Raw genomic sequence first — 27,889 nt, 5'->3', positions numbered from 1 at the left:
ATCTACTACTCCCTGTAAGTCTTACCATGAACTGATGTCCCTCATAAGAGATCTAATAAGATTTCTCTTGCTGGTTGTACAGAACAGAGGAGACTGGTTCTAGGGCTGACCAAAACAGCCGTAAACCAATCATTGGAGCAAGGAAAAAATAAAGGGATTTGAATGTACTAAGAGAAAATCAGAGAACAACCTGCTCTGATACCATGTTAACCTAGAAAGAGAGAAACAAGAAAGAAAACAAAGAAGACTCCAAGACTGTTCAGTTGGTCTCAAGGAGACGACCCAACCCAGGATAGATATATTTATATTAAAAGATAACTGGACAATATTGTCCTTACACAAAGAAATAAAATACAAAGTTGTACAAGCTGTATACTAGTACACATGCCCATATACATGCAAAGAGAGAATAAGACAAAACTACTCGTCTTCTCTACAAAACTAGTGGAGAAAGTTCTTAGCACCTTTTAATCTCCTGCCCCTTTGTTGTAAGTCATTAGGAAAAGCTTTTCGATCTTTTTGGTAACAGGTGGAATGTAGCCCTACAGATTGGTATCCTCTTTTGACCCTACAACCTTCAGATGGCCAGAGAGAAGAGGTAAAGTCATGTGGAGATGTGCTCAAGCTTCCTTGGTTTGGACGGTGTGGGAGGAAAGAAATGCTAGAATTTTCAATAATAAGGAAAGGAATGTGGAGGCAGTTTGGGAATGCATAATTAACAGGTCTATACATTGAGTTAAATCTTTAGACTTGTTTTCAGACTATACCTTTGATGTTATATGGCAGGACTGGAAGTCTGTGGCAAGTAGCTCTACAGTTAAAGATAAACCTGTTGTAGCTTGGATACCCCCTGAAGGAGGTTTTTTGAAGTTAAATTTTGATGGCATCAGCCTAGGAAACCCAGGGCCAGCTGGTATAGGAGTGTTCAGAAATACCAAAGGGCACATTATTGCTTTATTTTCGGGTCCTGTTGGAGTAGGGGATTCAGTGCATGCTGAGTTCCAAGCAGTAATGCAAGGAGTACAGATTGCTAGAGTTAAACTATGATAGGTTGTTAATTTAAGGAGACTCTAAACTGATAGTAGGATGGTTGAAGGAACCGGATACAGCAATCTGGAAATACAGATAAGTAATGAAAAGATTTAAATGGCTGATTAGAGATATGACTGTTAGAGTACAATGGGAAAGGAGATCAGCTAATGGGTTAGCTGGTTATTTATTTAAGCAAGGGGTGCATAAGTCTTAGATGTTTTGGAAGATTTAAATGGCTGATTAGAGATATGACTGTTACAGTACAATGGGAAAGGAGATCAGCTAATGGGTTGGCTGATTATTTAGCTAAGCAAGGGGTGCATAAGTCTTAATTGTTTTGGGCTCAGTTGTAATTCTGTTTTTGTAATGGAGGCTGTACCTCGCACCTCATTGTAATATTCTGTGTCTTAATAAAATATTATTATTATTATTATTATTATTATTATTTATCAAAAAATGATTTAAGATTTAAATCCAATCTTATTAGACATAACTGATATCCAGATCATATATATCAGAAAGACTGGTTAAAGGAGGAATGTGAGGGTCCATGGATTATACCTATCAGAAAGACTGGATCCTTGGCATCCAGAGTGAATACCCAACCAGTTCAAGTGGATTCTGAGATCAGCCAATTGCTTGTCGAACAGTTTAGTTAGCAGAAGTGTTGGGGAGTAAGTTGTATCTGGGATCATCCATCTCTGGGTAGTTTTTGCTACATGTATCATTTTGGTTTAGTTTTAAGCCCGTGCTCCTTTGTTTATTTCTCATAGAGTTTTTATTGATTAAACAATAAAGATAAGATTCTACAAATATGCAGCAGCACCAAAATAAACAGATTTAATTAATTAAAAGGCAAAATTTCATCCTTTCTAAAGAACTGGTATAAAGTGTGATTGAAAATGACATCTTGCTAAATGCTAAAAGCAAGGAAAGATAAACTCAATAAAAAGATCTTTCAATGTTAAAAAGTTAGAATCCCCCATAACACACATGGCACCATCCATATGCATTGGTCATCGCCATAACTAACAAAATCATGTATGATATATTTATTACTTAAAGGCTTTCCTGTGTTTTCATAGCAATAAAAGGCTACATTAGTAAATTAATAATGAAAAACAAAATGAATATGTTTTATATGAAATGCATCTTTTATCACTAATAAATTTCATCCACTCATATGTATGCAGGAAAGGGCATTAAGCATGTAAGCATGTTTATCTAAAAAAAGGTCTAAGTCATCCAGGTAAAGAGAGATTATAAATTTTAAAGTCATGATATTTTATACCAAGCTTTCAGTTGTTATTGTATCAAAGAAGACTTGCAAATAATATATGGGATAAAGGTATTCCAACTTAAACTTATTCCAAACTTTTACTTCTGAAGGGAGGGGGAGGGGGAGGCAGGACCTTAATACACCTAAGGCCAGCAACAACAATTCCTTCCTGTGGATCCTCCCGAAGCTCCAAATGACCTGATGACTTTTCAAGCAAATCATAGATGACCTGAACTCAGAATCAAATCAAACATTAATATGTACTTCATAAAACAATAGTTGCAATTAGTGAAAGAAGAATTAGCTAGGTAAAACCAATAACCACACGCCCTACTTCATTGTAGACTTCAAGGTAGGAACAAGTAACTTCAAAGTCGTCAGAACTAGTGTCGCTTTTGATAAGATCAAAAATTGTATGCAAGCTGAGAACCATGAGTCCAGAATCACCTTCGGTTCCAACCATTGTGTATGTTTTACCACTGGTAAAATACGGAACAAGAATTGGATTCTATTGAAAAGAGAGATGGTAAATGCTCTTGTACGATAAAAACATAAACAAAAGTGCATTGTTTACATTATGATCTTACATGCAAAAAATAGAGGAAAGAAGATCACATGAAGCATCCAATTTTAAAAACTGGCCAACTCTATCATTGCCAAGCAAATAATTTCTGTAGTAAATGCCCGCATTCTTGAGCCATTTCTCCATGGTAGATGGTGTGGATCACAATATTGACCATATTTAGGAGCCGCAAATAATGAATATTTCAGAGATTGGAATAGGTCAATCAACTAGAAGGTGCAAAAGATTTTAAAAGTGTGAAAGTTTTTTCCACATCTTCACATTTTAAAAGGCTAGGCCACAGAACATGTTATCTTCTGAAGAAAGCTTTTATTAGCCATCTTCCAGGGCTCAAGAATCTGATGGAGCTAGCAGTGACAAAAGGTTATTACTAAATACTAACTATCATAAATCAAATTGATCACCTTCATAGACTGGATAAAGGGTAAGGAGAAAGTTCACAGAAAACATTCAAAGAGACTTCAAAGTTCCTAATCAAATTAATTTTCTGCCCATAATTGAGAACACTGTGAAAACTTATAGGAAAGGTTCACAAAGACTCAAATTCTCCAATCAATACGCTGTCATTTCTTACAGAACATTTTTTCTTTGACTAGCTATCTAAACCCATAATCTTTCTACTTGTTCACAGTGGCAAACAATAGCAACATTTTGAAAACCATAAAAGACATCAAAGTGGATAGGGGCCAGGTTATATTTTTCCCAGTTTAACCAGGTTGACAATCTCGAAATAACCAAAACTGGCCAGTTTTCATTGAACTGAATTGAGGCCAGGTTTCAATTTGATCAGATTCATGGCCAGCCTGCTCGAATTTTCAAAACATTGAATAATAGTACTATAGCATGATCTTGAAATAATAGGGGCAACAGGTAAACAACTTAATAAGAGATGTGGAAATGGAGCAATTTCCTGTAGACACAAAGTATGGTTTTGTACATCCTACTAACTTAAAGTATATCAAAAAGGATACCTAGAAGTTCAATTAGAATATTTAGAAGTCAAGCAGGAATTCAGTGGAAAAAGATAAATATAACTAATGAACTATAACATAATTACAGAAAAACTGCAATGATGAAGAAAATAAGATGACCTAAACTCCTAGTCTCTATGAAATGGTACTAACAAACAAGAAGGATAGATTATGTTGTACATTAATGCAATTACTGCATTAAGTTAGTACCTTCCAGTTGAACCATATGCGAAAATAGCTGCATTGAGACCTTGAACGACCCCAGAAATTTTAGAAGAAATACTTGTCTTATAAACATCCTGGAAATGTTAAAGCATTGTTAGGTGCAGAAAATCATAACAGAAAAAGTTTCACATATTAATTTACATTAACTTTTAGTGTAAATTCCATATCTGATGTATATATATCCATGCCCTTGCTGTATCCAGGTAACAAATATAACAATTTAATTTTTTCATTAATAAAGCAAGAGCTAGTAGGTAAGAAGATATAAATATCTGCCAAATGCTCAAACTCAAATGTGTTTCATTTATTTTTTGTTAAGAAGCATAAACCCATAAGTTGACCCGGACAGTCAAACCATAGTTGTCAAGGCGACACCTAGGCAACAAGGCGCCCTTGGAGGCTCGCTTCACCTAATTGCCAAGTATTTTTGCATACAATGTTATAAAATACTATTACATTCTGATTTTTTTGAGATTATAACTATAAAATAGACATTATAAAACTAAAATAATCATTTTGCATGTTTATATACTAATTTCTTATTTGTTAGGGTTTAATCAACACAACATTGCTAACTGTTGTATTTTTTTTTATCAGCAAAAGAGAGTTTTAATTAAAATAGGTTTGAAATAAAGTTTTACAGCTTGTAGATGGGAATAATGCTCCCAGACTGGTAATATTCTGTCCCACTTTACAGCGCAGCCCAAAACAATTGTTGCCTCAGTGCCCCTTGTTTGGCAAGATAATCAGCTAGCCCATCTGCGCTCCTTCTGACCCATTTGAATTCAGCCTCTACCTCCTTTGCAATCTTTTCCACTTCCTTGATCACATGTTTGAAGGTCCACGGAGTAATTCTATTGTTTGTAGCCCAAGAGATGATCACCTTAGAGTCCCCCTCTACCTCAATATGCCTAAGTCGTAGCTGCTTAACTAGTTTCAGCCCTTGTAACAGTGCCAATAACTCAGCTTTTATTGAATTGCCAATGCCAATCAGTCCTGAGAACAAAGCCAATACCCTCCTTTCAGAATTTCTGATTGCTCCTCCTATACATGCAGTCCCGGATTTCCAAGAGAACTTCCATCAAAATTTAGTTTAATTCTGTTGCCTTCTGGAGGTTTCCATTCCATCCATACTTTCTCTTTCGCTCTTGAGGAAGGATTTTACCCAATGAACTACTTTAACTTTTATAGTGTCTATCACTTCCTCCACTGTTCTACTTTTCTCCAAGAAAATTTTGTTAATTCCTTTCTTCCCAAACCACCTAGCAAATAGCTGCCTTCATAGATCTCCACATTATCATCCCTCTTTTCTTTGGTTGACTCAAGAAATCTCGGTTGAAGAGTCCTGCCACATCTTGAGGGGGAACCCACCTGCAACCAAAGAGAACACCAAAGAATTCCAAAATGTGATGCACAAAGGAGCAAGATATTAATAAATGTAGAAGGGTCTCACCACTTTCCTTACAAAGAGAGCACATGTGAGGAGAAAGGCAAGCAAAAGGCCTTCTTCTCTGCAACATTGCTAACTATTGTATTGAACCCTCAAAGACTTCAAAACCTGAACCAATAAGTAAGGAAGAACTTAAAATTTTGTCTAATCAACACATTTTCTTCTTCCAAACCTTGTTCTTCTTCTTCCACCTTTTCTTTTCTTCTTTTCCTATAAAAATAGGGGTTCAGCCCCTATATTTTCTGAATTTTCTTTTCTTTCTTCTTTATCTTCTCACGAATATGTTGATTTTCTAGATTTAAACATGAAGTTTATACTTTTCTTATGAAAAGTACGGATAATTATTTAGGAAATATGGTTATGGAACCTAGGGAACTACCATAGGATATATGGTAGGCGACTAGGTGACAAGGTGCCCCCCTATCACCTAGCCTAGCCTTGGCGCCTTCAAAACTATCACTCAAACTGTCACTGTCAAAATTTTTGATCCGGTTTTCATAAAACCGGAAATTCTTCAAAAACAATTGACTTGGTCAAAAACCGCTAACCCAAGCGGTTGAACAGTTAGCCCATTCGACCTGGTCACCAATTCAAGGGTTAGCCAATAAGATGTATTGAAACTTCTACAGGCCATAACTTAGCGCTCAGTTATCTGATTGGGGTGATTTTTATATTGATTTTGGGCAACTTTTCAAGATTTATGTGTTCCAAGGAGCCAAAGGAGCCTTGCCCTACTATTTTTGCCAAAAAAAAGGCCCTTTTGTCCTCAAAACCCATTTTTTATTTTTTAGCATTTTTATAAATAAAAAATTAAAAACTGAAACAAAAAATATAAATTAGCCACAGAATAATACATATATACATACATATATGTATGTATTATGTATGTATGTATAGATAATGTTGTTATGTATATATGTATATATAGATAATGCTGATATGTAACGGTCTGACCCATTCGACCCAGACAGTTAAACCAGTGACTGCAACACAGAGGCAAAAACGGTTTGGCCTTTGGATCGATTTTTAAAACATTACCTAAAACTAAGAGAACCACACATGAAAGAATTCAGCAGCCTCAAACTATGTGCCAACCTACACCTTCAGCACAGCAGAGCTACCCCAACACCTCAACTTACACCACTGTAATTTTCTACATCCCCTTCCTAACCTTCTTTTGTTTTTTTTGATGAGTCCCTTCCTAACCTTCTTCACCTTCTTGTTCAGAGCAATACCAAATAAACCCCTCTTTAACCAGTCAGACCTCAGAGACTTGAACAACCCTTTGATTTTTTTTGCCTTCTAAATCTTTTATCTGCATTTGGAATCATTTCTGTTACAATCCCAAATAGGATGTAACTTAGTTTCATCTACTTCAAGGGAGACGTATACCTCCAAAGAGATAATTCACAATTAACAAAAGATAATTCTCATAATGATTCAATTAAGAGGGAAATTACAACTTAAATAGACTCTTGAATAATAACTGACTCCTAAAAACATGTTGTCCCTTATAATCCACTATTCTACTTAATGCAATCACTCTCTACCTAACTAGTAACATTGACCCCACAAAACCCAGCGTGAGCACAATACATGGATTTACAAGGACTCTAACCGACTCAATTAGATACTTGTGCCTAAAATTTCAACTAACAACCTTTTTATTCTCCCCCTAATTCCTAGATAGGTGGGACCACTAATGGGTATGTGACATTCCCTGCCCGTTGAAATTAACCTTGTCCTCAAGGTCAAAGTCACTATACACACATTCAACGCTTACTTCTCCACTGTTGTAATCCAGTGTTAGATGAACCTCCTTCGCTGCAATCACTACTGTATCAGCATTGGTAGTTGCCACTGGTGAAACTATTTCTAAGCTCATTTTGTTGGCATTGTCTCTAGCTTCCGTGCACCCATGCAGTGAGTCCTTCATAGGATCAGCATTGGTAGTTGCCACTGGTGAAACTATTTCTAGGCTCATTTTGTTGGCATTGTCTCTAGCTTCCATGCACCTATCCAGTGAGTCCTTCATAGGATCAGCCTTTGAAGTTTTGACAGAAAAAGAGCTCCATGTTTGAGATTGCATATAAGAAATAGCAGATGCAGCAATCTGATATACAACAGTAGAACTTGTGTGATGTCCATCTTTGTAGGAGAAAAACCCCTTACTCCTGACAAGAGCCTACCCCTCTACAAAATGTTGGTAAATTTGCTTGTCTCCAGCAGATTCTATAAGAAGATTCATGTAACCAAATGCCAAAAGAGTATAGGCATAGCTGTCACAGCCATGTAGTGGAGTTTCCACTTTAGTTCTGAAACAAGCAATTGGTTCTTCAGCATCTCCACTGAATAAATGAGGACCTGTCATATACAATTAAGCTGGGGAAAAATCTATAGAAACACGTGTAGGTTTTTCTTGGCTGTTTGATGTTCTTGCCCCCGCAGACCTTACTCCATATCCCTTCTCGACAGAGTAGCGGATTGTTCTGCTCGAGCTCTACTGACATGAAAAAGCAAATAGTTGTATAGACCAACACATGCACAACCGCCACGTGCTTGGATCTCAAAAAGGTCGTTCAAGAGCTTGGGGACGAAATGACAATCCAGGTGTTTCCCACGTGTAAGGTATGAACATTTTGCTTTTTCGATAGTAATCTTTCAGATGCACCAACCCAATCACTTGGTTGGAAGGAAAACCAAAGAGGTTGTAAGACCGATACCTTGTCAATGCCAGCCCTTGTAAAAATTCTTCGTGACAGAACATCTCTTTGTTCCAGAAGAGATTTCATTAAATGCTCTGACTCCACTGCTTGTTGCTTGTAAATCCGTGCAACTTTGACCGTGTCAACAATGCCCCTTCTTCCATGGATTGATTAAGCTTTGAGGAACTCCTGCTGGAGTACGAAGGGGAGGAAGTTTGATACTTGTGGATGAAACTTCTATTGATGTTGTTGATAGATTCTGGCAGTGCTATCTTTTCATCGATTCCATCTGTAATTCTGGCCTTCCCTGCTTCGTATGCAGATCCCACAAGCCAGACTCTTCTAGCAGGCATTTCTTTAAAAGAATTAGGTCTCAGAGAAGTGTGGAACCTGAGATTCCAAACCGATTGTTGGGGTGTAGATTCTCTGCAACGTTTGAACGAATATGACTGGATTCCGTTTTATCGACCACCAACACTTCCCCAGGCAGCTCAAACACTTCAAATGCTCGTTCCTCTTTTTGCTTTGGCGAATCCATGGCAGCCTCCAACCATCCAATGTCCTCAATGTCCGGTGAAAACCCATCTTTGAATTGCAAAACCAGTGCGTCCTTATTCCCTTCAAAACCCCAGTTCTTACTCTTCGGGTCAAGTGAGAGAAGAAATGGGGAAGAAGCATTGGCGTATTCAGGAACATCAGTGACGACCTCCTGTTTGTTGGGTTTTCCGCCTTCGGAATCATTGGTGTCGGTTATTTCTACCACTTCATCATGGATTTTGAAGGTGGCTTTCTCCTCCAACGGTTCTTGCTTTTGCTGCTTTTAATACCGTCTTGGCTGTTTGGGTTTCAACATCATTGTCGTCACCCCCACCATCCAAATGATGGATGGCCACATGAACAACAGAGTGCTTGAACTCACAGGGTGCGTATACGGCTTCTAGTTGATAAGATGAGTAGAGAGAGATTTGAACATCTGCAGCATTCTTTCCCAAAACTTCTCTTGGTTTGTCACCAATGATCGAACCTTTCCTTGTAGACAGAAAAACCGATCTTCAAAGTCGGGCTTCATAGCGAGACCGGATCCGCTCCTCACAGGCGCCTCACACGCATATCCTATCGCACGGTGGATGTGCCTGTGAGGCGCCCATTTGTGAGAAACAAATCCCGTCACGCTAGATACCAAAAGTTACAGTCCCAAATAAGATGTAACTTAGTTTACGAAGGAAATTAAGAAAAATAATTCTCAGGGAAATTACAACTTAAATAGACTTTTCAATAATCACCGACTCGTAAAAACATGTTCTCCGTTATAATCCACTATCCTACTCAATGCAATCACTCTCTACCTACTACCAACATTGACCACACAAAACCCAACGTGAGCACAATACATGCAAAGTGTTCTCCGATTCGGTTTCTTGCAGAGAAGAATAAGAGAGAAAGTAACAAAGCTAGAAGAGGTGTTTCTGAAGGTCTTTAATGTAAAAATAGAGACATGGGCACCAATTTTATATCAATAGCTCAAGGTCAGTTTTACTTATTTCAGTCTGTTTCTAGATCAAAGAATGCTTCTATGATGCTTCTTTCATGTTTAGAAGTCATCTTTATATCTAACAATTGGTATCAAAGCCACTCTATGCTCTGAAACGGCTAAAGCTTTGCTCTTTTCTTTTCTGTTTTTCAAGGAATTTCAAACCTGAAAATTGCCGAATTTCGGCCGTTTTCTTGTTGGAAAAGACCTTCTGGGTGGTCGGTGGTGACATGCCGACCGTTCGCCGTCGACCGGTTGTCCTTCAACACCCGTTCGGTGTTGTTGGGTTCGCTCAATCGAGTGAACACTGTAGCACCAGATTCGGGTGAAGAAGATGAAGCTCGAGCGTCGGGTGCCCGGATTCCCGACCTAACCCGGTTAACTTATGTTGTGTAATCCTGGTTCGACCCGAGTTGACCCGATCCAACCGATCTGACCTGGTTCGGTTTGAGTTTTATCTTGAATCGATTCAAATTCGCACGGCTAGGAACGGAGCTATCAGAACCGGTTCGGTCTGGATCTGCTCCAGTTCGGCTCAACCCAACAGACTATGACAACATCGCAGTTATGTGGCCGGTTCAAGGGGTTTTTGAACTCCAATTTGGCTAAAATTTCGTGGAACCCCACTAGACCCTATGACCCTATTATGTGCGAAATTTCAAACAAAAACACCCTTTGGATAAGGAGATATTGGACCAGTTCAGTGACTGATCTGCTAGTTCACTATCATATTGATGACTTCTTGAGGCCGGTTCAGGGGGTTTCCCACCTCGAACTGAGCTGAAATTTGGAGGGATCATAGAGAACCCTATTTTCTACTATTGTTCAAAATTTACCTATATATATGCATATTTCATTATGATTTGGTAATTGTTTTGTAGTCTTGCATGATTGCTTATCAATTTTAAATACCTACTATTTGTTCTCTTGAAAAGGCATGTGATAATGACTGTTATGCATATATATTTGGATATGATTGTGAGATTCACATGTATGAATAAGTCACATATTTGCACTTAACTACGATGGGTAGCGGATCGGCCCAACGGAAGGACGCTACTTTGAATAGTTAGAGTGGGATGAAAAGACTAAATAAGGGGTTCTGCTTGGGGAAACTTGTAACACAACGGTGATGAGCTTGCCCAACCGGCAGAATCACTTACTTAGTCTGGACCATTGAGATCATTTGTAGAATTATCGTTCAGCCCAATGGAGGAACGATATCCTACATCGATCTTGGGTCAAGACCTAATCAGGATTATACAATGGTCTTGATGAGATCTAACTGATGATTGAGTTAGATTATTGATATGTGTGTGTATTTTATGTGGCATGACATTTTGTATGTTTATTATGAAACTTGCAGTTGTTAATCCAGCAATGGTTACTAGTTATCTATCAGGCATTGAAATATTAACTACTACAAACTTTAACAAGTGGAAAGACTAGATTATGATTGTTCTAAGGTGCATGGATTTGGATCTTACAATTAGAACAGACAAACCCGTTGAAATCACTGGTGCCAATACTAGTGAGCAAAAGGCACTTTATGAAAAGTGGGAACATTCTAATTGCATGAGTCTCATGATCATAAGGAGCACCATTTCTATTGCAATCCATGGTGCAATTCCTGAAAAGGAAAGCGCAATGGATTATTTGAAGGCAGTAAAAAAACACTTTGCTGGCTCCACAAAAACATTGACAAGTACCCTCATGATCAAAATGATCACCATGAAATATGATGGTCACAATGGGATACGTGAGCACATTATGAAAATGAATGACAATATCCGAAGGTTTCCTTGTGCACTTCATTATGACTTCTCTTCCTACACAATTTGGTCCATTTAAGATCAACTATAATACGTAGAAAGAGAAATGGAAAATGAGCGAGCTAATCGCCATGTGTGTTCAAGAAGAAGAAAGGCTTAAGAGTGAAATGCCTAAAAGTGTTCACCTAATCACTGGACCACATAAGAGACACTTCAGGAAGAAAACTCAAAGAAAGGGCAAAAAAAGGCCATTGCTGCAAAAAGTGGAGATCATAAAGCTCGTTGCTTCTTCTATAAAAAGAATGGATGCGTAAAGAAAGAATGTCCCAAATATGCGGCATGGCTTGACAAGAAAGGTAAGAATTATGCCTTTATGTTTTCTGAATCCTATTTGGTTAGCGCACCATCTAATACTTGGTGGGTGGATATGGGCGCTATAACTCATGTCACGATTTCTCTACAGGGCTTTCTGACAAGCTAACGGCTGCATAAGGGAGAACGCACCATAGCTGTTGGCAATGGAATAGAGATAGATGTTGAATCCATAGGGACATATCATCTCATTTTGGATACCGGCTTTCATCTAGACTTAGTAGATACACTATATATACCTACATTTAAGAGAAATATTATTTTAGTTCCTAAACTTGATTCCTGTGGCTTTGAATTTAAGTTTAAGAACAAAAATTTTACTCTACTTCATAATTCCATTAAAGTTGGGTGTAGTGTGTTATGGGGAAATCTTTATAAGATTAATTTGCACCCTATCTTTGCTCCTGGATCATATATCTTGCATGAGAACTATATGGTCAGAAATAAAAGAAATCGAGTGAATGAGAATTCATCCATTCTGTGGCATAAAAGATTAGGCCACATTTCTAAAGAAAGAATGGAACGTCTCACAAAAGATAGAATCCTCAATTCACTGGATTATTCTGACTTCGACATATGTGCGGATTCCATAAAGGGAAAATTCACCAAGGCCACTAAAAGGGGAGCCACAAGATGTGTAGAGTTACTAGAAACAATACACACAGATATTTGTGGACCATTCCCTACCTCTGCTATGGGAGGACACAAATACTTTATTACCTTTATAGATGATTTCTCCAGATACAGTTACGTGTATCTAATTCATGAGAAATCAGAAGCACTTGATATTTTCAAGATCTTCAAGATAGAAGTTGAAAATCAACTCAATAAGAAGATCAAAAGTATACGGTCTGATAGAGGAGGTGAATATTATGGTAGATACACCGAAATAGACCAAAATCCAAGTGCTTTTGCCTTATTTCTACGAGAACATGGGATTATTGCAAACTACACCATGCCAGGTACACCTGAGCATAATGGAGTAGCAGAGTGATGAAACCGTACTCTCATGAACATGGTAAGAAGTATGTTGTATAATTCAAGTTTACCTGAGAATTTATGGGAAGAAGCCTTAAAGACAGCTATACATATTCTCAACAGGGTTCCTACTAAAGCTGTCCCTAATACCCATATGAATAATGGACTGGTAGGAAACCCAAATTGGGGTATTTATGTGTTTGGGGTTGTCCAGCTGAGGTAAAAGTACATAATCCGCAATCAAGTAAATTGGATCCCAAGACAGTTAGTGGTTATTTTGTTGGTTACCCTAAAAGATCTAAGGGTTATAGATTCTTTTGCCCTACTTTGAATACTAGAATTGTGGAATCTAGGCAAGTCGAATGTCTGGAATTTGGGAATTCTAATGGGAGCTTTGGATCCAAGCAGATCACCTTCCAGGAAAATCCAGTGATCATACTTGTACCAATCATACAAGAAAGAGTTATACCAATTGAAACTCTTGAGACTAATACACAAGGTGTCCAAAATAATGAAAATACTAAAAATACAACGCTAGAAGAACAAATCCCACTTAGAAGATCTCAAAGAGTCCTGAGATCGGCAATATCAAATGACTATGAAGTCTATTTAAATGAGTGTGAGCATGAGTTGAATTTGGAAAATGATCCTATATCATTTATTGAGACCATCAACTCAAGGGAATCAACTCATTGGTTAGAAGCCATGAAGGATGAGCTTGAATACATAAAAAACAATGATATCTGGGATCTCGTTGTTCTACCTGAAGGAGTTAAGTCAATAGGCTGTAAATGGGGTTTTAAAACGAAATAAGACTCTAAGGGGAACATTGAAAGATACAAAGCCCAATTTATTGCAAAAGGATACACTCAAAAAGAAGGAATATACTATACAAAGACCTTTTCTCCAGTATCAAAGAATGACTCATTTCGGATAGTCATGGCCCTAATTGCTCATTTTGATCTAGAACTACATCAGATGGATGTTAAGACAGCCTTTCTAAATGGAGATTTGCATGAAAAAGTCTACATGCAACAATCAAAAGGTTTTGAAGTAAACTGCAAGAAAGGTTTAGTATGAAAAATAAAGAAATCCATTTATGGTATGGAGCAGGCATCTTGGCAATGGTACCTAAAATTCCATAACATTTTGTGTAACTATGGATTTAAAGAAAATATTGTTGACCAATGTATATATACATGAAGGTCAGCGGGAGTAGTTAAATCATCCTAACCTTATACGTTGATGATATTTTGCTTGCTAGTAACAATTTTGCAATGTTACACGAGACCAAAAGGTTTCTATCAAACAATTTTGATATGAAGGATCTCGGTGAAGCCTCTTATGTTTTAGGCATTCAGATTTTCCGAGATCGGTCCCATAATATTCTGGGTTTAACCCAAAAAGCATATATAGAAAAGGTGCTTAAAAGGTTTAACTTGCAAAATTATACTAGCACTGCTGCCCTTGTGGTAAAAGGAGATAAATTTAGGTTACTTCAATGCCCTAAGAACCAGTTAGAACAAGAGCAGATGAACAACATTCCCTATGCATCGGCCGTGGGAAGTCTTATGTACGCAGATGTGTGTATCCATCCTGATATAGCATTTATTGTTGGTAAGCTTGGAAGATACCAAAAGAATCCTGGTATCGACCATTGGAAGGCAGCCAAGAAAGTCATGTGCTATTTACAAGGGACTAAGAATTATATGCTCACTTATAAGTACTCAGAAAATTTGGAGGTAATAGGGTATACAGATTCCAACTTTGCTGGATGTCAGGATACTCGTGCATGTACCTCTGGTTATATCTTCATGATGATGGAAGGGCCTGTTTCATGAAGAAGTGCAAAATAAACTGCAAGAACTGCTTCATCTACTATGGAAGCAGAATTCATAGCCTGTTATGAAGCAACTAGACATGCCATATGTTTGTGTAATTTTATCTCAAGTCTTCGAGTAGTGGACTCGATTCAAAGACCGATGAGGATTTATTGTGATAATGTTGCTGCCGTGTTTTTCTCAAAGAATAACAAGACAAGAACAGGGTCGAAACACATTGACATCAAGTACCTCATTGTGAGGGAAAGGGTTCAGGATCAGATTGAGTTAATAGAACATATTAGTACTACACTCATATTGGCTGATCCATTAACGAAGGGACTTCCACCCAAGCTCTTTTTGGAGCATGTAGCGTGCATAGGGTTGGTGAATAGTTTTGATAAATTGGATTAGTGTGATGGTTCTTATTGACACCATTGTATGTGATCACAATAAAATTTCTGATTCTGATAAACATATCTCTAATCTTTCTCTCAATTTAAGTGTGTACACATAACATTATACAGAGATATGTGGGTCGTACTTAGGTTGTCTAAGCATTGTATGCAGTTTGTTCATGTTGGTTGAAGTTGCTAACTCTATAACCATTAATGGTCCTAAGTCAAATTGATAGAACTCAAGTGACTTTGATGATTTGGGATAGTCATTTCAACTGAATGGAACGGATACCCTTAGGTTTACCATACTGGGTCATTAATGGCCATATAAAGTAAATAGAAAGATTCATCTCAGCTAAGTGGGAGATTGTTAGAACTTATTCATAGTAGCTTGAGATGAATTAGCAACTGGGACCCAGTAATGTTTGGAGCTAATTGCTGATATGGCAAGCTGTTCTAGAAGCCCACCTAAGGCTCCCACTGAGAGAGGGAGTGCATGGTTTCAGATTTAATGGTTTGCAAAGCAGTGGTTGATGAAGCCTTTGGTTTTATAGTTCCTTAACCATGAAGGAAGGCCCCTCTCTAGGCGGTTTGGGCTCTATAAATAGAACCCCGTACACACACACTAGCCATCCATCAACTGAGAGCAACCGTGACTAGAGAGAAGAGTCTCCATTGTGCTTTGTTTTCAGGTTTTGTAGTTCAACAAGGAGCAAAGTGTTCTCCGATTCGGTTTCTTGCAGAGAAGAGTAAGAAAGTAACAAAGCTTAAAGATGTGTTTCTGAAGGTCTCTAACGTCGGAATAGAGCTATGGATGCCAACTTTACATCAATAGCTCAAGGTCGGTTTTACTTATTTCAGTCCGTTTCTAAAGCAAAGAATGCTTCTATGATGCTTCTTTCATGTTTAGGAGTCACCTTTATATCTAACACCTCCACCATCCCAACAATAACATTATGACCACCATGATTCTACTTCAAATTATCAATAGTTCCAACTAGAGGCCTTATATCTATTCAAGAGACCTAACACTGGACATCATCTCAATGCTTGAAGAAACCTCCTCACTATACTATCATCCAATCTTGCCTGACTGTCAATGATATTAGACCGTCAAGTGATGACAAGGTCAAGGTCCACTCTACCATCTTCTACAGTTGAACAGTGGTCTTTTCTTTTTTATGTTCCATGATAGAGAAGATGCAGATTAGGTGCTTCAGTTTGAGAAGGAACATATTCGGAGCCCAGAAGCTAGTTTAAGCAACTGGTTCCCTACAGTTAGGACAATAAGGAGACCGAGAGGTTGTAGACCCATTTGAATTGATGTCTATGGATCCCTTTAAAAGATTGGTTTACAGAAATATTTAACGAGGTGGAAAGGCACTGTGTAAGATTTCTTAGAATCAACGATCAAAACAGGGCATGGGAGAAGATTGACATTTTAGAAAACATCTATTTCTCTATATTGATTCCATCCTTTCCATTAACAAATCCCCTGCACTTTTGTGGTCAAAGGGTAAAAGTCATTTGGTAAAGCCCAATGGAGATCTTATTATTTCACTAAAACCACAGAAGAGGTACAAGTAATTTACCCTTACCCAACATGGAATTACCGGGATCTATAAGAAATGTATACCATCCTTCTACTGACAACACAACAGGAAGTTGATTGATACATATGTGAATCCAGTTCTATGACCAACTTTTCCAACAAAGCAAAAAAATATATTTTGGAAAAGTGCACAAACCTTATGAAGATATAGGAAATTAAACAACCAGATAGAAATTAAAATATGGAAATATATAAAACATACCAGGTTTGTACAGTCGGGTCCAAATGCATAATCAAAAGAATATTTTCTCTCTTTTGTTCTATTTTGAACCCGATCAAGGTAGTCCTTTGACAGGTCAGGGTCCAACAGAGTGACCTCCTATGAGATAACTTATGATATAAGTTCCCTTTCCCATGGCTAATAAATGGTCGCATTTGATAAAATCTCAAAAGAGAAAATGAACACGACAGCACCTTATCATCCTTAACTTGAACAATATCACGACCTTTTTGCTGTTCTTTCTTTGTTAACGGCCTGCATTTTACAGCGACCTGAAACCAACAAATCAGAACAATTGAAAATGGTAAGATAACACTTACGAGCATGTCAAGTGGAAGCACCAAAAGCAACCATTACTAAACGTGGACAATTTGCATATAACTTGTAGATACTAACCGTGAGAGTCGCTGCCTGCTTAGTAGCTGGAGCTTTAATGCTTGGCATATCTGTTCAACAATCGTCTTGGTAAATCACCTCTGTTCACAATAGCGAAAAAAAACCCACCCGTCTCTCCTTGATTCACTAACGCAAAAGTCCCTATTTGCTAACCATCAAATTGTTTGAATTATCTGTTTCCAAAGCTAGGCACCCCAGAGACAGGGTTTCCTCTGTATTCTTTTCAAAGGCTTCAATAAAAACCAGAATAAACTCATAAACCCTAATTTATACAATGGCGCAGAATCCAAACATGTTTCAACAATAATTCTTCCACCTGTCCGATAACTGGACTCATCCTAATTTCATATTCTAAAAACCAATATGCAAACTTCTGCTTCTTCTTTAGCACCCTACCTGCTAAAAAGAATGGAAATCCTCACACACGTTACCGTAACATAAACAATCGCCACAATTAATACACTCCATATCTCGACGCACCCAACTCAAAGACGTCTCCCCCATCATGAATCCAGAACCTATCAAAGACGTCTCACCAACAAATCTTTCCCAACCGAAACCACAGAGAACCATCGAATCACGCATTTGTCAATGTAAAGATAGAACTTGGCTTCTACTTTTGCTAAAAACCGCCACGAAGGTCTAAGGGCAAACTTGCAGAGATCCTTCGAATTCTCGGGTCTAACTGCGACAAAATCTCCGTGGAATCTAACCCAAAATATACAATAAACGAAAACGAAAGCCGGGGCCGACAAGAAATATCTTGAGAAAAATATTATCTAATCCACGGCATCCCGGCACGCCATTTTCCAGCTGAGTAGGAATGCAGAAGAAGAAGAGAACATGGGAAACATAAGCTAGAAAACTCTCGTGCTGATGGCGAATCGTTGGTTTCTTCGGGATGCAAGGAAGCGGGACATTTGGATTTTGTGAGGTCGTTTTTCCTTTTTTCTCTTTCTTTTCGATGCAGTTCTTAACGACTGGCTCATGACTTTCGCGGTTTTCGTTACAGTTCTCAACCGATGGAAGCAGACTTTTTCTGGAAACCATGGAGGCACGAGCATGAAATTGGCTTCTGTTACCACTTATAATCGCCCCACTTATTCGCCTCCCTCCATGACGCGAGATTACTGGCATTCCATGTTCTAAAATGACTAAAGCACCCTCAGCTATTACCTGCCCTTTTTCTTGTGCAGGTGCAACTTAGCACAACTTAATAGGATGAGATCATTCCCATCGTTCGTCCAACGATTAATTCCATCCTCTGTGTAAACTGGGGGGACTCGTGCGATGCATGCGGTTTTCTTAAGCAAAAGGTAAACTATAGAAATATATTATAAGAGGAGATAATTGTTTTATATATATATTTTTTTAATATTAATAATTATTTATATATTATTATTATTATTATTATTATTTTAACAATACAAAAATAACAATAATTAATTTCATCTAGCGTTGTTCATCAAACCAATGAAACTGATTAATCCGATCCAATTTGATTCAAGTTGGTCAATTTTCTAGTATTTTCGGTCAGCTTTGGTTAAGTAATTTGCTAACTTGATTAAGTCAAGTTTTGGTTTGGCCGTTTGTAAATCAACCAAAACTGAACTGACCCAGCCTTAGATTTTCCTAATCCACTTGGTCACTCTCCTTAAAACCGCATTTGCCCTTATGGTGTAGTCGGGTGAATGGAAATTGGTCGCCATGACCTCCACGAACCACTTAGAAATAATGCTAAGAGATGGACGAACATGGAAAAGAAAAAACTGATTTGTGTGTCACTAGATCAACCAACACTCTATTTATAAAATGCTCTCGGTCACCCGAATGGACACAGATGTGTCCTTTCAAAGAGATGTCTCTCCATAATAGTACACCTAGACACAGAGAGGAAGAGGCACACCCGCACCTGCACACGCACCCCGGTTCAGCATGTGCATGCAAGTCTACTAATATACTCAAATCTATTTCTTTTTTAAGCAACGTGGGATAATAACTCTTTACATAGAAGAGATAAGAGAAAAAGACAAAAAAGCAAAAGGGATGGAAGTGAGATTTTTGAAATTTTGAATCTCCCTCCAATAGAATTTTATCGTGAGAGAATGATGAAGATGAATATAATGTCACCGATGACAAAAATACCTTAGTTTCACCCCAGAGATTTTGCTCTTACTAGGTATTTAGGCGGAACAACAAGCTTCAATTGTAGAAGAGCAGGAGCCTACCTCTTTAGCTGACGAAGAGGCTTTCTTGGTAGAAACTCATCCTTGGGGACAAAAATATGGAAACCGAGAAACTCAACCCCAAACTCACAAAACACATCGGTTTTATTTTACTTGGGGCGTGTTCGCTTTTCATGAAGTGAAGGGGGAATGATACCCTTGCGAGACTCGGATAAATGATACCCTTGCGAGACTCGGATAAGTTGGTTTCCCGAGTAGAGGGTAAGTAGATAAAAACTTAAAATCTCAAAATTGCCCCCAATCGAGAGTCTCTCTTCTGCTTCTCTCAAAAATCAGTTTCACTGCTACTGATTCCCTCAGTTGCTGCAGCTACTTGATCAGGTCATCGCTGCTACTCCATCTAGTTACTAATGCCAAAGAGTTTATCCTCCTACAATCTATCATCTTCGTCATCCCTTTGTTGACGGCACCATTAATCCTCCTAGTTGTCGTCGTCGCTGCTCCGCCTAGTTGCCGCCGCTGCTCATTGTTTTTTCATCCATTGAAACGGTAAAAAATATTACTATTCCTCTTCCCACTAATCTGTCATTCCTCTGTGATGCACATAATGCATCTTATTTTTTTCATCCCATTCAAAAAATTGTTTCTCATCTTATTGTTCCTCTTTTATTGTTATTTCATTGATTTCATTTTTTTTATTTTGATTTTTTGTTTCCAGAATTCTTGGTAATCCAATTTGTAGAATGGGTACCAAAATGATTTTGGAGGACATTAAACTTATAGTGAAGCGGAATACACATTTGGGAGCGAAGAAATGAAGGATATGCTTATCTTGTTGATCAATCCAGCCAAATCCTGTTTAATTGAGATGCTATTAAAACAATCTTACTTAAGGCATGTAAAACTCAGAGAACCAAGAAATCTAGCCCAAGCGAAGTCTCATAGGAGCTCTAATTGCAGGTTGTTGTGCAACAATTTCGAACATACAAGAACTTGAAAAAGTTCGCAAAATGTTAGCTTTTGGATGGCCAAAAATATAGGAGATACTTATCCAGTTTACTGGGAAAAAAATAAGAGAAAAATGTATCATACACCATTGTTGTTGTCTTTTGGCGTTTCATAGGATATGGTATTAATTTCTTGAGAAATCAATGATATAAGTTCTTTTTGTATCAGGTACAAGTGCATTATACACCAACATCTGGATTCTTTTCATTTCTTTCTTTCTTTCTTTTTTTTTTTTTGTTTGAGCAAAAACATATTGTTGTCAGTTTGGAATAATGACAGTGGGAAGCATTTTTTCTTTTATTGGTAGTTGGGGCAAGATTAAGGTACAGTTCTGGTTCCATTTATTGCTCTTTTCCGTTTCTTGTGTGTGATTTTGAATGCTTGTTTATTTTTTTATGGTTCCATATATTTCAGTTTTAATCTGTTTTATGATGCAAAAAAAGGCTTATCCATGTCCCTTTCTTTTGATTATGATTGTTAATAGATTTTCATCCATGCAAAACATATGCTCATTCTAGTATCAATTTTTGTTTTGTTTTTTTTTTTTACATTTCTGTTGGCATACTGGAGATTTTATCTGTTCTATTGAAATGAATAGAACTTTTTATTGAGAATTCAAGAAATTAAGTCATATCCGTGGTTGAAATTACTGAGGTTTGGGTACTCAATTGATAGAAAGGTCATTAACATCTCTTATTAAAATCAAATCTATGAGAGAAGAAAACATTTAGGTGCTTCATTTTCAAAACACCAATTAGTTTTTGAATTTTAGCTAATTAGTTTAGTTTTCTTATCTTTATCATTTTAAAGGATCACTACCTAATGCTGGTCCCAACTATCCGAGTCTTGGGAGGGGTTAATCTCTACCTAAACTCTATTGCTTTTGCACAAAATGGATGCTTTTAGCCTCAAACCACAAATTTCACACTTTTCTTAGCTTTTCTCATATGACAACAATCAGGTGAATGGTGAAAAGCATTAGTAGACTCCAATTTGTCGGAAGAAAATTTTAAACACCTATGCAACAATTGATGTTCATCAGAAATAACAGTTCTTCCACCATGATCTTAGTTTAGAGCAACAATTTTGATTATCTACATTTATGACCATCAAAAAATTTGGCTTTGACTGATGTTGTAATTGTGCCTTCTTGGCCAACTGGTGGTGGTTTAGTTGGTAGATTATTTATGTTTAGAATTTCGGTCACTAGATAATATTGGATTTTCTTATGATAATGGCAATTTGTTCTGGCTACCGGGAAAATCTGTCTTTTGTCCTATGATCACTCCCAAACACATCCTAACCCTCTTAAATTCATTCCTACATTTATCAGAATTGGAACAAGTGGCCTCAATGAACTTGAATACAATCACTAGGGCTTGCCTCATAACTACTTATGTGTAGTGGAACTAACATTAGAATTGGTTGCATAAACCTTGGGGACATGAAGGATGAACATCACATAGTTACTAATATTTAGAGTCACAAGCCTTAGCCTCCCCTAGGTCGTGAGGCTTGTCACTAGAACTCAGTGAGCTAGAACCCATTGTGACTCATCTAGATCACTAGATGTGAATGGATGTAATCAATTCATGTAAAATTTGAGATTATTTTAGTTGCAATTATGCGCTCTGAGGTGAATGGATATATCTATAGCTTATACATTTTTAGGCAACCACATACAGGCTTTTCTCCTCTTGTTAGTTAAAGTTGCATTTATACTATGGAGTTCCATTTTTTCTTTGGTTGTTATATTGTTTTGTTTAGTATTTACAACTCAAAATATCGTTTGATTACAGAGAGGTAGTGTACTTCCTTGAAAAGTTATTGCTTATCATGAGCAATATCTCAAAAGACAAATCATTTGATGACTTTTGGGTATAGTGAAGGATGAAATGGAAGCGATGTAGTAATGCAAGTTTGTAATATGATTGATTCAAGCTATCTATCTCCACTTCGGGTTTCTAAAGTCTAAATTTTCAGCAATTGCACCAAATATGTATATATTTGGTATTGCTGATCCTTTCTCTTGTTGCAATAGAAATATAAAAACAGATTGACTTGTGTTAGTTCTAAAGACTCATCCTTAAATTCCCATATTATATTACAGTGAAAAGGAATGTTACCTAATGTTGGTCCTAGCTATCTAGGATCTTGGGAGGGGTGGACTGGATATGAACCCAACATTCGAGCATTTTCTTGAACGAATTGGCCACTCTCAGACTCAGAGCCTTCTTTCCCGTGCTTGTCAGAATGGGATTTTAACATTGCACCAAACTTGCCATTGTTGAGTAAGGAATATTAATAACATGGAAATTAGCTTCAACCCAATAGATTATTGTAAAGGAAGGTTTTGATTCGAGTTCATTACTTTCCCAAAGCCTTCCTTTACAATTTTCTAACATGGAGGTTACTTCAAACCCTCATCATCATCATAATAATTAGACACAGGCTTCCTCTGCAGTTGTTTGTACTGCAGTTCCGACAAGCTTCTTTCTCTCTCCTCATCTAAACAATTTTGGCATCTGTTATGGGGTTGAAGGAGAAAATGGCGCACTCTACTCATTTGTTTGTAATGCCATTGAAGTTTGATGGTTTATGTAGTGACAGAGCACCGGGTATCATCATTTTGTTATTTATGCTCCATTTGTTTGCAGTGCAAATGCATTGCACTAATACAAATGTATAAGAGTGCAATTTGTTGGTCAATTTTTGCTTAAGGTTTTAGTTTTCTTAAAAAGAGAGTGCAATTTTTAAATAGCTTTTATTCCAAGTTTTACTTTGCTTGAGGCTCTACTTCATTTGCATTAACAAAACAAATAAATAAATTAGAACTGGGTAATGAAGGGCTAAAATGCTTTGACATCTGTTTTGATTTGGAGTTGTTGTGAAAATGTGGAATAAATTGGCGTACTACAAGGGTGTATAGAGCTAGAGTTCAGTTTTTAATAACAAAACATTGTACTCATGATGCATATTGCAATGGTGTTGGAAACATTGATTTGGGCCCAAAGGGTAAAATTGGCAAGATGTGAAAAAATACCAACTTACCCGGGAAAGTGGATGTTGCAAAAGAACATATGAAAGTAAACAATCTCATGTACTTGGATAAATTGAACAAAACAAGAACATGGGTAAATGCATTTACCTAGGGAAACACTTACCTGGGTAAATACATTTACCCAGGTAAATGTGTTTCTAAAAAACGAACATGGCCTTGATTGGAAATAGAATGCCTGTTTGTCTCTTTAAAGATGATGTTTTGGGTGGAATAGGGGATGAAGGAAAGGAAGAAGAGGGGAATGAATAGAGAAGTAGAAGGGAGCCAAAGGAAATGAGTTTTATGTTCAAAGTGTCCCATTTTGCCTAGTTTCTTTAGAAATGCATAGGCATCAAACACCTTCCAAACCGGATATCAAAGATTGCGAAACAGGGTTGGCAAGAGAGGGTGATGATGTGAAGGGAAAATCTATGATGCTGAAAAATATGGTATGGGAAGAGTTTTGACCAATCAACACCCACCCATGAATTTTGATAAATAACACCTAATTGACTACCACGTTTATGATTCCAGTTGACTGGTCAAAAGTTTTTCAGATATCATATCATTTCCGTATCATAGTCGTATGTGATTTTATAGAAAAATGGTTTAATAAGGAAACAGGTGCGGGTCGACATATGCAAAACCCCACCCAAGTTATATTTCTTCTTCACCCGATTTCCACTATAGTGGTCGCTCGATGCAGCGACTATAGTAGCAGAATAGGGGGCTAAGTTGCTTTCTTTTTCATGTGGGAAGCCATTATTCACGTCAGAATAATGTTGGCGGCCATTATTCATGCCAAAAAACAACCATAAAAGCTAGAGAAAATGTTAAGCCAGTTCTAAAACTATGGGGGTAAGATGCTCCCCTGTTTTGGATTTTCTTTGGTTTTGAAGCCAGAAGCCATTGTTCAAGCCGGAATGACACCAGAAGTCTGGAAGCCAACTAGAAAACAACAATTAAACACAGGTAACATACCTTGGAGGCAATGCAGAAGGAATTTTTTACGATCAAGCCTTGGTTGTGAGTACTCCGCCCTTGTTCTTTGAATCTCCAACCAAGGTCCGAATCTTTGAATCTCTACTATCTGGGGAAGAAGAAGATTTTCACGTAAACAGGAGTAGAGGACAATACGAATGGGAGCTACAGCTTGGCTAAACTCAATTTCGTTGCTAAGGAAAAATGTATTGACCCTGTTTTAAAACGGTGAAGTGGGCCAGGCATGTTGAGATGTTGATACGAGGGAGAGGACATCGATGAGGTGGCTTCATTAGAGAGCAAAGAAGACCATATGAAAGAGGGCTAAGAATTCTCCCTTGGTAACGGAGAATTCTTCAAATATATATATATATATATACCTTAATACCTAAACTATGTAAAGTGCCATTGAAGTACTTTACTTCTGAAAAAACGCCATTTTTAGTGGTGTTTGCATTGATCCACACTACTTGGAATTTTTTACCAAGAGTGATCCTATGCCTTTGCATGGGATGTTTTACCCTAAAATTCTATCCCACATCTTTTTTTATGTATATTATTAAAAAATAAAAAATTGTTTTTTCTTGTTATATAATATTTAATGTTATGTACATTTTTTAATTGAATATGTGTATATTTTATTAATTATTATTTTTATATAAAGTTAGTATTCCTAGCATCCTAGTGGTTTTTTATTTTTATAATATTTATTAATTTTTGAATTGTATTTAAATTTAAAATATTAATAACTTCATAAATTATTCTTAGCAATTTACTAATATTTTTTATTATGTATATTAATAAAAAATAAAGTATTGCTTTTTTCTGATTAATAACATAGATCACCTCACATGTTGTAGGTGAGGTGCATGGAATCAAAACATAGGGTGTGGACTGAAATGCACCACACCTTGAAGAATGCCTATGGGGGTGTGGTGTGGTTCAATCCACACTTTTTGTCCACGGTTCATAACAACTACTCTATTGGGGTGTGGTGCATGTATTCTCATCCACACTGCAGCACACACCATTGTTAGGGTTTGCCTTTCCACAATTGGGGTTTTAAGTATTTATGTCAATTTTGATCGATGATTGAAACCATCCACTTCCATCTAATCCTCCATTACCGGATACTCCTATTCATTGATGGTTGAAACCACCACTTGGGGTTGTCAAAGTCAATTTTGATGGTGCCACCTCTACTTTAAAATCGGGAGTTGGTATTGTTATTAGAGATTATCTTTGGTGTTTTCTTTTAGCTTTAGGCTGCATTTGGAAACTATGCAAATATATAGAGTGTACAACGATTCATATAAATTGTAAAATTGGATTAGTTTTACACTGACAAATTTACCTTCTTACTAAACAGACCTTGAGTGATCTCTCTTCATCCTTCCTCAACAATGATTACATAAGTTACGGTGCTACTAGAAAGCATTCAATTTCTTGTTTCTTTGGGTCTTAATCATACTATTTTGGAAGGTGATGCAAATCTCATTATTCAAATCTTGTTTGAGGACAATCCTTCCCCCCCTTGGAGTGTTTCTACACTCATTACTAATTGTAGGAGTTTTCTAAATTGCCTTCCTCATTTCTTAGTTACTTTTGTACCTAGAACTACTAATATGTCAACACACAAGGTGGCCAAGTTTGCCTTATATTGCACATGTATTCAAACCTAGTATGTTATTCCCGAGTTCCTTGTTTCCACATTATCAAGTGATGTAACTGAGATTTGAACTGTTGAATGAATTAGCCTTCGGGTATTCAAAAAAAAAGTCCAACACCATTAAAGGATGATATAATAATGGGTAGGAAAATTATCAAACCGTCCTTTGTTGTCACCAACAATTAAAAAATGGCAAAATTGTCAAATCTCTCTCACACACAATCAGAATTAGAGCTCTCATTTGAGTTTTGCATTACTAAGTTGTTCCTTAGACCAATTAATGGGCAAATTATTTGTGTTTTTGGAACTTGAAAGCCAACATATAGTGGACAGATTCATACTTTTTGACAAACTAAATAAAGAATTCCAATTTGACATTGACAAGAGTCAAACATTTCCTTCCTTCTTGGTATATTGACCTTTTTATTTCAGATACCTCTTCTTTGCCTAGAGATTTGCATCCTTACATTGTCATGTCAGTAATAATTGTTACATATCCATCTACCACATGGTGGACACTATGGTTGTCAATGGGTACTTAATTGATTTTTATAGCACTTCATCAATCACCTTTGTAACATTGTAATATCAAACCTTGTGATCTAAATATAAGGGCCGACTTTGATGGCAAGCTCTACATAGGAAACAACTGAAGCATGCATTTGGATGTCATGCCTAGGTTAAGAGTTGCATTAAAAATCTGGAGAGGGAAGAAGAAGAATATGAAATGTGTTGGCCCTGTTTTCTCTCTTTCTCACCACTCTTATTATGGTTAGGAATAGAGAACAGTGAAGTGGGCCAGGCATGTTGAGATGTTGATCTAAGAGAGGGAGAGGACATCGATGAGGTGGTTTCATGAGAGAGAAAAGAAGGCTATATGAAAGAAGGGCTAAGAATTCTCCGTTGGGGTAAGGGAGAAAGTAGAGGCCATGCATTTGTGTGTGGATCTCATTTGAGACTTTTGTCGAACACATGGGGACCATTCACTGAAACCCCTACCTATTTCGAAAATGCCCCTTTCCCCCTCCATTTCCATTCGTTCAACATTGAGTGGTTGTACATAGGAAGCTAATAAAAAAGGAAATCATTAATAAAACAAAAAAGAAAAAAAAGATAAAAAACCCAAGAAATTTAAATTTGTATATTTGTACATGAAATGCAACACCTTTTTCCTTCTGGTGTTCCAACTTTCAATATATTGAATCAACTTCAGCCCATGTGAGGAGAGGGGCATGGCCCTCAACCACTACCTAAAAATGTAAAACCTTTTTATAACCCGTTTATAACCTTTTTCCTTCTGTACATAGCCGAATAGAATAGGAGATGTAAGTGTACACACACGGTATGTGTTAGCGAAGGAGCTGAATAAAGAGATGAAAAATATGCATCGCTATATGCGCATTTATGAGAGAGAGAGAGAGGGAGAAGTAGGGGTTTAGGTAGAAGAGAGAGACTTTCGACATTTGGATGGTACAGACTCTCTCTCATTGATGAAATAAAGATGGAGGTCTGAAATCTATAATCTAGAAAAAGAGGAAAGGAAGAACAAACTATATGCCAATTTTCCATGTTTGATTCTACCAAGTCAGCAATGAAAGGGAAAAAAAGGAAGTTTAAAAAGAAGGGAGAGAGAGAGAGGGGGGGCGGGGGGAAACACATTT

At 37.2% G+C, this 27,889-nt stretch overlaps 1 protein-coding gene and 1 long non-coding RNA gene across 4 annotated transcripts in view; one reads left to right on the top strand and one right to left on the bottom strand.

Moving 5' to 3' along the window:
• LOC104605529 (kinesin-like protein KIN-8B) overlaps positions 1 to 18,403 on the bottom strand; it is a 39,725-nt gene extending 21,322 nt beyond the window's left edge. The window contains exons 1-6 of one of the 3 annotated variants that reach the window (XR_016076816.1): positions 17,345 to 18,403; positions 17,143 to 17,220; positions 16,931 to 17,047; positions 4,076 to 4,164; positions 2,646 to 2,790; positions 2,445 to 2,540 (exon numbers count right to left, since the gene is read on the bottom strand). Coding sequence is in view for 2 of the 3 variants with exons in the window: in XM_088889137.1 (XP_088745263.1) it covers positions 2,445 to 2,540; positions 2,646 to 2,790; positions 4,076 to 4,164; positions 16,931 to 17,047; positions 17,143 to 17,220; positions 17,345 to 17,392 (573 nt within the window). In the remaining variant the exon portion in view is untranslated. Of the gene's footprint in view, positions 1 to 2,444; positions 2,541 to 2,645; positions 2,791 to 4,075; positions 4,165 to 4,731; positions 9,470 to 16,930; positions 17,048 to 17,142; positions 17,221 to 17,344 lie in introns of those variants that run through there. The other 2 variants (XM_088889137.1, XM_088889139.1) reach the window with 2 other exon arrangements.
• Positions 18,404 to 19,486: 1,083 nt separating this feature from the next.
• On the top strand, positions 19,487 to 20,846 carry LOC104605528 (uncharacterized). The gene is made up of 3 exons (XR_736632.2): positions 19,487 to 19,791; positions 19,900 to 20,079; positions 20,249 to 20,846. It is a non-coding gene; the product is annotated as an uncharacterized LOC104605528 (long non-coding RNA).
• Positions 20,847 to 27,889: the final 7,043 nt, after the last annotated feature.

The sequence above is a fragment of the Nelumbo nucifera genome, chromosome 1, assembly GCF_055504915.1.
Source record: "Nelumbo nucifera cultivar China Antique chromosome 1, China Antique-T2T, whole genome shotgun sequence".
NCBI classification, from domain to species: Eukaryota; Viridiplantae; Streptophyta; class Magnoliopsida; order Proteales; family Nelumbonaceae; genus Nelumbo; species Nelumbo nucifera.
This window is presented reverse-complemented; position numbering and strand designations above follow the sequence as displayed.